General features: G+C 40.8%; 1 protein-coding gene across 1 annotated transcript; it reads left to right on the top strand.

Moving 5' to 3' along the window:
* LOC308495805 (N-acetyllactosaminide alpha-1,3-galactosyltransferase-like) lies at positions 1–8,732 on the top strand. The gene is given in 7 exon segments (XM_081044211.1): positions 1–799; positions 4,357–4,395; positions 5,197–5,340; positions 6,802–7,192; positions 7,194–7,256; positions 7,258–7,745; positions 7,748–8,732. Coding segments are annotated over 7 exon segments (1,680 nt in total). The 5' UTR covers positions 1–504; the 3' UTR covers positions 8,008–8,732.
* Positions 8,733–13,486: the final 4,754 nt, after the last annotated feature.

The raw sequence follows: 13,486 nt of genomic DNA, 5'->3' as shown, positions 1-13,486 counted from the left end.
GCTGCTTCCCGACCTGCTGGTCTTCAGGAAGCCCCGGGGATCGGAGCCCGAGCTCGCCACGGCCCAGGGCGTTCTCCTCGGCGTCCACGTGACGGGTGAGGGCGACGGGAGGCGTGGCCGCTGCGGTGACGGGCGTGGCCCCGCGGGGCGAGCCGAGGTGCCGCGCGCCGCCGCCGCGGGCCGCCCCGAGGGTCGTCGTCGGAGCAGCGGGGCGCCTGTAGGGGTGATGAGGCTCAGCCCCTGAGTTCTCCTCGGAAATGATGAGGCTCAGCCCCAGAAAGGGGCGAGGGGCGTTCTGCGGCCGCGCGGCCGGCTCCGAATCCCACTTTCTCCCCATGCCGCGCGTTGTCCCAGAGGCGTCTTTCTTCGTCCGATACTTGTGCTCACGCAGCTCATGCTTTCGGTCCGATAGTACGTGCCCGCCATTGTGGGAGTGAGAGAAGTAGCGGCCGCTTTGAGAGTAGTTCGTTTCACAAGTATTTGTGGAGTGCACACGTCGTGGACATGAAGCTGGGTGATAACGAGGTGCAACCCGCCTGGCGCTGGGTACCTCCTAAGGGAACCGTGTTAGAGGACGCTGGAATGACCCAGACTCCGGGAGCTCCGCTGCCTTCGCTCTGGTCTGACGCCCGGAGGGAACAGGGCCGAAGGTGTAGCATCCGCGGCTCACAGTCCTCTCTGCTTTGTTGGCCAGGGTTTACGGCGTTAATGGACCGCTTCAGCCTGACCTGCACGTCGGAGCATGACATGGACAAACTGGCCCACACCTTCAGCTACTACATTAGTGGCATCGTGGAGCGTGAGTGACCGTGGTGGGGGAGCAAGAAGTGCGGTCCTGGGCCTCGGAGGGGTGCTGACGGACGGAGGCCTGCGGGATTGTAGAAGAGATGCTGACGCGTCCTTCTTCTCACGCTCTCATCCTATTTCTTCAGGTCGCCCCGGACAAGCGGGACCGTTGCCTATATCCGCCACTCCACTCAGTGCCACGTCCTGCTGACTCAGTGTTCGCCCTGTGCAGAGGGGTGGGGGGAAGCTGACTTTAACTTTGCATGTTTGTCCTTTATTTCAAACTAAGGGATTCCTCAGGTTGTCCCTTCGGGTGCACGCACAGGAGGCACAATGTAATGTGTTTTATAATTTACAAAACACTTTCCTGTTCTAGTATTGCATTTTGATCCTGTGAGTAGGAATGAGTGTTTTCGTTATTTTCCGCCATGTATTAAGCTTGTGGGTATTTGCCTAATCTGGGGGGAAAAAACCATTTTTATTTGTGCAGCGAGCATGTTTTGAGCACCTACTCTGCGACATGCACTATAATAGGTGCAGAGGGTGCAAAAACCTATTCTTGAGCTTTCAGTCTAGTAAGACCTAACCAACAGAAATTACTCTAAGGGTGATCCTACACCCTTTAGTATTTATGTAACATTCCCTTTCTTTACTGATAAGTGCCCCATACAGTTATGTCCATCAGAGATTCACCAGAAGACTTACTTTGTGGCATCTCCTTTAGAAATGTGATTATTTGACTCACCCCTTTCCCCTGAGGAACAAGTATAAAAGGTCTTTCAATTTTTCTCATCAAGTTTATTTAGATGAAAGGGGGAGATAGGAGATAGAAATCAAGTATTAAGTAGGAATTATAACACCAGGAACTGCTGGGTGCTAGAAATAAGGGGAAAATAAGACATGATACCTGCCTTTGTGGAGCCATTTTAGTGAGAGAGAGAGAATAAGTAAATGAGATAATTGTAGCTTATATATTCTACAAAGGAAATAAATAGGGTATAGTGGTTAAAATAAAACGAATTGTAGGGTGAGAGAGTTTCTGTATTAGATAGGGTATAGGCTCCTCTGAGAAGATGATGTTTTAAGCTGAGACATAAATGATGAGGGGAGCACCTTGTGAAGAGCCAAGGGTAAAGCATTTCAGACGGAAGAATGCCACATACAAAGGTTTTGAGATGGGAGAAAGCTTGGCATGTTCTCAGAACTGAGAAGGCCAGTATGGCTATAGCATAGCTCGCAGGGGAAGAGTGGCTTGAGGTGTGGTTGGAAATCATCAAACTCTGTAGGCCACAGTAAGGAGTTTGGATTATATATGTTTGTACCAAGGGAAACTGGAAAGGTTCTAGCAAAGGAGTGATGTGATCTGATTTACATTTTTTTAAAGCTCATTTTAGCTGCCTCATGGAGATTGCATTATAGGGAGTAAGAACGGAAGCTGGACGAGGCAACTGGAGCAGTTGTAGAGAGATGATGGAGATTTGGTCTAGGGTAGTGGTTCTCAACATTAGATAACCATTTGGGGAGCTTTTAAAAATCTTGATATCTATACCTCACCCCAGACCAATGATATCAGAATATCCTGAGGTAGGCTCAGGAATAGGGATTTTTTTTTAAAGTTTCACAGGCAGTACCATTGTGCAGACAGTTAAAAATGTTGGTCTAAAGATTTGGCAGTGGAGCTGTATAGAGATGGATTGATTTGAAATACGTTTTTCGGGTTCTACAGACAGGATTTGCTGATGTATTGGATTTCAGTGGGAAGTGGTGTGGAAAGGGAACCTCAAGTTTTCGGCTTTCGTGATTGAATTGATGGTGGCATCACGTACCCAAATGGGAAATGCTGGGCTTTGAGAAAGAAAATCAAGGGTTCTGCTCTGAAGATACTGAGTTTGAGGGGTCAAGAAGTCATTCAAATGGAGTAATCAAAATGAGCATTGATGGGGAGAATATAAATACAGAAAAAGAGCCTAATACTGAGGCTTGAAGAACTTCATGGAAGGACTGTGATTAGGGAGAAAGAACCTACAAAAAAGACTGAGATAGCCAGCGAGGTAGGGATATTCTGGTATTCCTGAAACCATAAAGGAAGTAGCGTCTCTAGAAGAGGATGGTGGCCAGCTGGGTTGAAAATGAAAAGTGTCAAATATAGGGAGGTCAGAAAATATTGAATTTAGCAAGATGAATGCTGTTGATGAAGTACAGAGATGAAAGTCAGACTGGAGTAAGCTGAGAAGAGAATGTAGAAAAAAATTCAAGAGTGAATAGGCTATGAAGAGAAAATTGTATATAGTCAATTCTTGAGATCTTGTGTGTGTGACTCTATTATGATTTATTTAATCCCATATTGTATGTTGTTTACATTTTTTTTACTATAAAGAACAATGACATTGACATCTTAGAACATTAATGTTTTCCTACTTGTTTTATTTCCTTCGGATAAACTACCTGAAGTGAAATATCTGATATGAACATAAAAAGGAGGCCAATTTAAATTTTTGATCATATTATTCTCTAAGAAAGTTAGATCAGCTTACACTCTTGCTAAAAAATATGTTTAAATAACAAGTTTTCATATCTTTGAAAATTGAGGATTATCAATATTTTTATTACTTTTGAGAAAGAATGGAAGTGATGTCTATTTTAACCTATAATTATTTGATGATTATCCACCAATAAATACATTGTCCTGTATTTGTGGACTTTTTAAATTAATTTCAGGTGTACAAAACAATGTCATAGTTAGACATTGACACCCCTCACAAAATGAGAACCCCCTCCCCAGTCTACTATCCCTCTTACGTCATACACAGCTGTTTCAATTCCATTGGTTGTAGTTCCATTGACTATATTCTCTATGCTGTATTCCATATCCCGTGAATATATATATATATATATATTCAATTATAGTTGACATTCAGTATTATTCAGCTTTCAGGTGTACGAGAACATAGCACAGTGATCAGGCATGTACAAAGTCCGTGAAGTGGTCTCCCTAATAAGACAAGTGCCTATCTGACGCCCTACAAAATCTTGACAACATTATTATGTTCCCCAAACTGTCTCATATGGCAATACTGTGACTACTAATTTGTACTTTCTAATCCTGTTACCTTCTCTCCCATGCTCACCCCCTCCCATCTAGCAACCATCAGTTTGTTTGTTTTGCTGGCAGTGTAGCAGAAAAATAGCCCGAATAGCTAGAAAAAAAGATAAAGTCAAGAATAGGTAGGTTAATTTTGCTGTGTTTTGTTTCTGTTTTTAAAAAATATTGGTAGGAATGATCCAGTAGAGAGAAGATAAGGCAGGGAGTGAAGTTCTTGAGAAGCACAAATAGAAGAGAACAGGAGTACTTCTTCCATTTTAGAGAAGACAAATACAAGTACAGACAGATTTGGGGAGAAGCTAGGAGGAAGGAAAAAAGGAACACGAGCCTTGGAGTACACAAATAGACCAGAAAAGATATGAGGAAAACTCTGTAGGCCATTCTTTAGATCACATATGATTCTGCCATGATCTGTATACCTCTGGTTTTGACTTATTTTCCTCTCTCTCTCCCTTACTCATTTTCAGATGTGCTCTGTTTTGGAGGGGATATCCTAAATATCACAGGTATTTATCTGTTTTTCTGAATATTTAAAGGACTGCAAGTGAGGGAGACTGTATTTGGATGGAATGTTTATTCAGCATTGTTTGGTTATTTAAAATGTGCTTTTAAATTCTATTTATTTTTATTTATTTTTTCTCTGGGCTCCAAATGCTCCTAGTCGTGCTTGAGGGTAAGCCTTTCAAAAAGATACTCGCCAAGCCGGGCCTGGGAGCTAGCGGAAACAAAGATGAGAGGACACAATCTGCCTCTAAGGGGCTCCCAGTCTAATTGAAAGTCTTGCCCGTATTAAGCTACATATGCTTAATACTGAACGACAAAAAAAACAAGTGCTGTAAAGCATTCATGAGAAAACTAATGAGAAACCTGGTCATTAGTAACAAGTTACATGTAAGATAAGGAGGGATCGAATGTCTCCTATATGGAGAACTCTCAGGATCATTAACAGCTTTATACCATAGAATTGGCCTTTTTATTAAAACTTAAACCAGCCATAAAATTATACTTGAACTTATATTTTGTGAATCTATTTGCTAGTACCCTTCCCCTTCTTTTAGTATACTGATGGAGGGAAGGTTACCAAAACTATCTTTAAATGTTAGGAACATTTCAGTTTCTACCTAATATAATCACGTTTTTGTATGCTCAATGGTTTTCAGGATCTAAAGCAATATTTTAACCCAGGAAGGGCCAAGAAACCTTGCCTGACACCTTACTTGAGATCTTCTGCATTATTGGGAATTTTGCCCTGCCCAGGTGAATCCAGATATTTGACCTCTGTCAGCCTGTCTTGTGTGTTTCTGCAGGTAATGTGCTCCTGGCACTCTGGACAGTGGAACAGAATCAACTCAGTGACATCATTACTCTGGTGGCAAAATGCAGTCTGGAGATACAGGAGAAATTTGGGATCTACCATACCAGAGAAGGCCAGGATCTACAGCTAAAGATAGGTATTAGCTACTGAAAGAGATCCTGTTGGAAAAGCAAACAAAAAACCCAACCACTATAAAAAATTCAAACAATAAGTGACAAATTGGGGAAATATTTGCAACTCATATAGACAAAGGCTGAATTTTTCTAATATAGAAGGAACACTTAGGAATCAAGAAAGGACTAACATTTTAAGAGAAACATGGGCAAAGGATATGAATAAATAGTACATAGACAAAGAAATACATCTCTTTTAACGTGAAAAGATGGTCAACTTCATAACTAAAAAAATGTCAATTGAAAGTACATTGAGATCATTTCTCATGTATAGATACACAAAAATTCAGATGCTGAACACACTGTGTTGAGGCTGTGAAGAAGGGTATTGATTGCAATATGATTTGTAATAAACAATTGAAAACTATCTATAGGAGACTGATTTAATAAACACTGATATGTCTACTCAGTGAGATTCTTTCTCTGCAACTTTAAAAAGATGTTCTATATAGCAATATCTCCAAAATATAGTTGAGAAAATGTAAGATGCAAAGAAAGCATTGTGTTTAGTATGCTACCTTTTTATGTAAGGAGGGAAAATAAGAATTTTTATTTTTTTATATTTGTATTAAAGAAACATTGGAAATATATATAAGAAACAAAAGTTTACTTTGTTTTGTGCACCTGCAACTAATAAAAAAAAAGAAGCAAAAGTTAAACTACAAGAGGAAAATTGTGTGTAGATGGGTATATAGATGGAATCAGACTTTTTAATGTATATTCTTCAGATAGTTTGGTTTTTGAACTATGTTTTATATAATAAACAATACAATAAAAATTAAAAAGCTGCACAGAGAGTCAGGATTGGGGGGAAGCTCTATACATAAAGCTTCTTCACAGGAGTTCAGAAACCTCAAGGCATTTTTGAATTAAGGCAAAAGTTGACTGCTGCTTTTCATTTATATTTTGAGCAGTAGTGAAGAATCTTATTCTGTCTTATATATCATCTTTCCTGGCCTACAGTTCTTTTTTGTTTTTTGTCTTATTGGGGAATAATTCACAATTGATACTGAATATAGACATATTTATATACTTTTTAAGCCATCACTGCAATCAAGATAGTGAACATATCCATTACTCACAAAAGTTTCCTTGTGCCCATTTATAAACCCTCCCCTTCCACTACTCCCTACTTGATCCCCAAGCATCCACCTTCTATCATTAGAGTTTATTTTGCATTTTTAAACATGTTATGTAAGTGGAATCATACAGTATATACTTTTTGGTTCCTTTAATTCAGCATAATTATTTTGAGATTCATCCATGTTGTAGTGTGTTATCAATAGTGCATTCATTTTTATTGCTAAGTAGTATTCTGTTGTATGGATATGCTAAAATTTGTTTTTCATTCACTTTTGATAGACAATTCAGTTGTCAATTTTTTGGCTATTAAAAATAAAGCTGTTATGGCTTCTGCAGATCAGGAGTTGGACCACAACACCTGCCATTCCTCCCAGCCTTTCCTCCTGCAGAACGAAGAGCAATAGAACTCTGTTGTTTTGCCTTTTACTCTGAGGGAAGAGAAGCAAATGATGAGAAAATAATGAATGTCAAAGGAAAAGTGATTCTGTCAATGCTGGTTGTCTCAACTGTAATTGTTGTGTTTTGGGAATATACCAACAGCCCAGAAGGCTCTTTCCTGTGGATATATCACTCAAAAAACCCAGAACTTGGTGACAATGGCAGTCAGAAAGACTGGTGGTTTCCAAGCTGGAAACAGAGTCAGAATGGGACCCACAATTACCAAGGGGAAGAAGAAAACATAGACAAAGAAAAGGAACAAAGAAAGGAAGACAATGCAGAAGAGCGTAAGCTAAGCTGTGGAAGCGCGTAATCCACAGAAATGCCCAGAGGTTGTGACAGAGACCAGATGGAAGGCACAATAGACGCATCTTAGAAAATTACTATGACAAACAGAAAATTACTGTGGGTTTGATGGTTTTTGCTGTCGGAAGATACATTGAGTGTTACGTGGAGGAGCTGTTAACATCTGCACATAGACTCTTCATGGTTGGCCACAAAGTCCTATTTTGCCTCATGGTGGACAACGTCTCCAGGTCTCCCTCGATAGAGCCGGGTCCTCTGTGTTCCTTCAGACTGTTGGAGATCCAGCCTGAGAAGAGGGGGCAGGACATCAGCATGACGTGCATGAAGGCCACTGGGGAGCACATCGTGACCCACATCCGGCATGAGGTCGACTTCCTCTTCTGCATGGACGTGGACCAGCTCTTCCAGGACACCTTTGGGGTGGAGACACTGGGCCAGTCGGCGGCTCAGCTACAGGCCTGGTGGTACAAGGCAGAGCCTGACGAGTTTATCTATGCAAGATGGAAGGAATCAGCAGCATACATTCAATTGGGCCAAGGGGCGGTTTTGGAGAAACCCCTGTTCAGGTCCTAAACATCACCCAGGAGTGCTTCATGGGAATCCTCCAGGACAAGGAAAATGACATAGAAGCCGAGTGGCATGATGAAAGCCACCTAAATAAGTATTTCCTTCTCAACAAACCCACTAAAACCATATCCGCAGAACATTGCTGGGATTATCACATAAGCCTGCCTTCATATATCAAGACTGTCAGGATAGCTTGCCAGACAAAAGCATGTAATTTGACTAGAAATAATATTTGACTATAAATGTGCCATTAGGTTTGTGAATTTGAGAGAGTAATATTTTGGCTACTTCCTCGGAAAAGTAACTTAATTTTAACTTAAAGAAAAATACTAACAAGACACCAATCTAGCAAGTACATACTATTCCTCCTTTTAACTGAGCCTTGTAATATGGGAGAATGAACCTATAGTAATCAGATGTGAATTCCCAGTGATTTCCTATCTATTCTGGGTTTGGGCAAAATACTGTCAGCTGAACAAAAAATACATATATTTTTTTTATCACAGGCAAAGAAAAAGCCAGGAAGAAACACTCTACATGTGCCAGATAATGAGCTGTAGAAAAGAGTGCTAAGGGAAGTGTTTGGCAACAAGATACAATTGTGGGGAGTTCCCCTTGATTTCAGTGTTTTCCTGTCTTTGCTGAATCTAAAGCAACATAGAGTTGCTTTGCCGCAGGAGAACTCTTAGTGAGGACACAGTCTACTTTGGCAGTCCTCAAATGGTTTCAATAGCAAGTTGCTTCAGGCCTTTTGTAGCCCATGTCCTTTTGTCTCAGGGTGTTGGTTGTCTTCTGTGCGAAAGACTGGTTGGGATTCTCAGTGGATATCATGGTGGTGAATGTTTGGAGTCACAGAATCTCAATGAGCCAGTGGGTGCTCAGGAAGTGCAAACAAAGCCTCAAAGTGGGTTTGAGTGTGTGCCTTCTCTGAGAAAATAAAACCTACATTTTTTCTACCGTTGCGTTGTGCCTCCTACTCTTCACTTCTTGCCAAAAAATATCACAACCCAGCAAAACAAAGCCACCAAAACTGAAGAAATGTACTTTGTAAAAGGAGATCACATGTCAGATAGGACCCTTGCTTCTCTGTAACTCAAGTTTTCTGGGATCCATTTTGGAGTGGGAAAGTTAATGATTTAAGTCCTAAAAGAAATCTATCCTGTCCTGAAAGAATATAGAAAAGGGCTGATGTTTACTTTTGAGAGATTCTTGGTTTTTTTAATGCATTTAAATTTAAATCCCAAGTAAACAAACTAAAGATCTCATTAATAGTTATTCTTAAACATTAAAAAAAAATAGTTACTGATTTACAATTGAATAAATTATTTTCTCATTAGAAAAATAAAGAAAGCTGTTATGAACATCTGTGGACAGGTCTTTGCATGGAGGACATATGCATTTATTTCTCTCGGGTAAATACCTAGCAGTGGATGGTCTGGGCCTTATGGTGGATATATATTTACCTTTTTAAGAAATTGCTAATGTGTTTTCCAAATTGGTTGTTCCATTTTACATTTCTACCAGCCATATATGAAGGTTCCAATTTCTCCATGTTCTTGTCAATACTTATTATTGCCTGTTTAAAGAACTTCCTTTAACATTTCTCATACTACGGGTTTGCTGGAGATGTGTTAGTTCAGCTCTTGTATGTCTGAAAAACAACCTTTATTTCACCTCTGATTTTGAAAGGTATTTTCAGTTGGTATAGAATTTTATGTTGACAAGGATTTTTTCTCTCTTACATGAAAGCTACTGTTCTACTGTCTTCTTCCTTGCTATGTTTCCATCAAGCAATCTGCTTTAATTTTTATCTTTGTTTCTTTGTATGGAACGTGTCCTTTTTTTCTTCTGGCTACTTTTAAGATTTTTTTCTTCATCACTGGTGTTAGGGAATCTGATCATGATGTGCCTTCGTACAGTTTTCTTCATTTTTCTTGTGCTTAGGACTCATTGAACTTCTTTGATCTATAGGTTTTTCGTTTTTATCAAATTTAGAAAATGTTCTGCCTTTATTTCTTCAAATAATTTTTTTTTGTTTCTCCTCCTCTTGCCAGTTACACACATTAGACTGCTTGAAATTGTCCCATGACTTACTGGTGCTGTCTTTACTGTTTTTCTTTTTTTCTCCCTGTCTTTCATTTTGGATAGTTTCTATTGCTGTGTTTTCAGGTTTACAAACCTTTTCTTTTGCAATGTCGAATTTGCCCTTGATCCTATCTAGTGTATTTTTCATGTCAAACCTTGTAGTTTTTTGCTTGGAACTTTGATTTGGGTCTTTTTTTTTTTTTTTTTTTTTTTTAATCTTCTATAGCTCTACTTGGTCAGTCTTTTCTCTGGATTCTTGAATATATGGAATATTTTATAATTCTTTTAATATCCTTGTCTACTAGTTTTATCATTTGTGTTATTCTGGGTTGGGTTTGATTGATTGATTTTTCTTCTCGTTATGGATCATATTTTCCTTTTCCTTTGCATGCCTGGTAAATTTTGGTGGGTTCCAGCCATTAGGAATTAACTTGTAAGGTGCCGGATTTTTAAAATGTTATAATATTCTTGAGCTTCGTTCTGGGATGTGGTTAGCTTGATCCTTTCAGGTTTTGCTTTTAAATTTCGTTGGATGGGACCAGAGTTGCACTGGGTCCAGAGCTAATTTTGCCCCATTCCTGAGGCAAACCCCTTCTGAGTTCTGTACCTAGTATCCTGTGAATTATTAAGTTTGACGCTCTGTGGGAGCGGAACTATTCCATCCCTGTGTGATATCTAGCATTGTTCCTTCTAATTTTTTCAGGTGGTTCTTTCCATGGCCTCAGTTGGTTTCCTCACATTGATGCACTTATCAGTACTCAGCTGAAAACTTGAGGTGGGGACCGTGTACAGATGGTTGGACTTTTCTCTGTATACGTCTCTCCAGTACTCACAGTGACCTATGAAGTCTAGCCACTTTGGCCTCCTTAGACTCTGAGCTCTGTCTTCTCGGCTTGGGGAGTTCTCTGGGATGCACCTGGGTTTCCACTCCTGAGATATGTCCTGGAAACTCTCCAGACAGTAAACTGGGGTATCAGAGGGTTCACCTAGTTTATTTCCCATTTCTCTAGGATCAGTGTCCTCCATTACCTGACATCTCACTGTCTTCAAAATTGTTTCATGTATTTTTTCCAGTTTATTAGTTGTTCCCAAGCATTATGGTAAATTTACTACCTGTTTCCCATCATGGCCAGAAGCATATGTCTTTGCAATTCTCTTAAAACTATTTTCCAGGGCAGTCTCGGTGGCTCCTTCGGTTGGAGCTCCATGCTCCTAACTCCGAAGGCTGCCAATTCGATTCCCACATGGGCCAGTGGGCACTCAACCACAAGGTTGCCGGTTGGACTCCTCAACTCCTTGACTCCCGGAAGGGACGGTGGGCTGTGCCCCCTACAACTAAGATTGAACATGGCACCTTGAGCTGAGCTGAGCTGCCTCCCGGATGGCTCAGTTGGTTGGAGTGCGTCCTCTCAACCACAGGTTGCCGGTTCAACTCCCGCAAGGGATGGTGGGCAGCGCCCCCTGCAACTAGCAACAGCAATTGGACCTGGAGCTGAACTGCTCCCCCCACAACTAAGACTGAAAGGACAACAACTTGGAGCTGAGCTGCGCCCTCCACAACTAAGACTGAAGGGACAACAACTTGACTTGGAAAAGTCCTAGAAGTACACAGTGTTCCCCAATAAAGTCCTGTTAAAACAAAACAAAAAACATTTTCCCCTTGTTTTTTGCTTAGATTGGGTGACTAAGTAAGGGTAGATTTCTTAGTTATACCATGTTTCCCAGAAAATAAGAACTAGCTGGACAGTCAGCTCTAATGCATCTTTTAGAGCAAAAATTAATATAAGATCCAGTTTTGTATTATATAAGACCCGGTCTTATAGTAAAATAAGACCGGGTCTTATATTAATTTTTGCTCCAAAAGACACATTAGAGCTGATTGTCTGGCTAGGTCATATTTTTAGGGAAACATGGTAGTCACTTTTCCCCTGGCAAGCAAACCATTTCTTTCAGATGTGTTAGCAGTAAGAAACCCCTCTGGGCAAGAAAAACTGGAGGTGGTATAAGGGTGTATGGCAAAGCCCATGTCTGATAAAACACTGATTGTCTTCAGCCCTGGTTATACATGAGGAGGGATAATGTGACTATGACATCAGCCTCTGAGCATAACCGTTAGGTCTCTGCCATGAGAAGCTCGCTGTCCGTGAGAAGAGAAATTTAGAGACAAGGTTCTTAGACGCCTAGAATCTTTTGTTCTTCTCCCGTAGAACCCAGGCTTGTTTGAATGTCTAGGTGTGTTTGAGACAGAAGGAAACCTAGAGCCAGGTATTCTTTTTCAGGGTGAGGTCACCGAATACTTCTGCAACTATGGGCAGTAACAAGATTGGCTTTACACACAGAGCAATGTGAGGACTCCGGAACCCTCCCTGTGCGTGGTTTTCCAGTTGAGTTTAGCTGTTCACCACTTGTCTCCTTTTTTTCTGGATAGGTCTGTCTGCAGGTCGGATTTCCCAAGTTGTTGTTGGAGACGAGCAGCGACAATACCTCTTGGTGATTGGACAAGATGTAGACGATGTCCAGTTAGCGCAGCGTTTGGCTCAAGCAAATGAGATTGTCTTGTCCTGGAACTGCTGGAAGCTCTGTGCGCAGTACATGTTTGAAGTGGAAATCATGAGGGAGGATGAAGCCGTGAAGGTAGGAGACTGGCCCCCCTGTTGCACATCCTGAAAAGGCCTTTCTGCTACACAGGGTGGTGCGCTGCTGGTCGTCACATATTACCTAACCAAACCAACAACCATTGGAACTCTGTCTTGGAGGGAGGTGGGGGATAGTCTGCCAGAAAAATAGACGAGGCAGAACAGTGAGGCTGGAAAGATAATGATACACAGATAATGATAGCCCCTCTGTTAAGGAACCAGAGGTAATCCAGTTGGTGGGTAGACACAGAATTGAGCCGTTTTCTTTCTATAGTTAAGAGATATGCGGACCATTGACCCATTTGATTTTGATGAGCATTTTGACAAGTGCCTCGATTATCTGCCACATTACCGGACAAGTGCTGGTAAGTTACTTTGTTCTTTCTACCCAAGCCCCAAATTTTAAAGATTAATGTTTCCAGGTGGCTGGAAACATTTTTTGTTTGTCTGTTTTGTTTTCCTTTTCTCAGACACTCTAAGAACTGCCCTGGAGCTGGATCCAGACTCTGCACTTGAGAAAACCCTGCGGAAGCACATAATGAAAAACCTTTTGAAAAAGGTTATTTCCTAGTTCTTAAGTCATAATGTAGACTCTGCATGGGTTTATGTAAACAGGTGTACATTTATATGTGACAACCTTTTTGTGTAGATCCAATTCATCTTCTGCTCCCCATTGTAATACCAGCAGGTTTCTCCACCTGCACCAATTATTATAATGATGTGTCTTATAACTTTAGTTGATTTCTCAGTCCTAGAAAGTAAGAGCCATAGTTGTTTTTCAATTTGTCCCTCAAGAAACTAGTATACTGTATAGCAGCGTATAGAGTAAGTATATACTTGGTGAACATATATTGACTGATTGTGTATATGTAAACATATGTGAATCCCTTTAAGTGATATAATGACTAATGGAATTAGAAATATCAAACTTACTCTTAGAAAAATATAAAAACCTGGCATTTAGGGGCTGGCCCGATGGCTCAGGTGGTTGGAA

This window comes from Rhinolophus hipposideros (assembly GCF_964194185.1).
Source record: "Rhinolophus hipposideros genome assembly, chromosome: 3".
In the NCBI taxonomy this organism is placed as follows: Eukaryota; Metazoa; Chordata; class Mammalia; order Chiroptera; family Rhinolophidae; genus Rhinolophus; species Rhinolophus hipposideros.
This window is presented reverse-complemented; position numbering and strand designations above follow the sequence as displayed.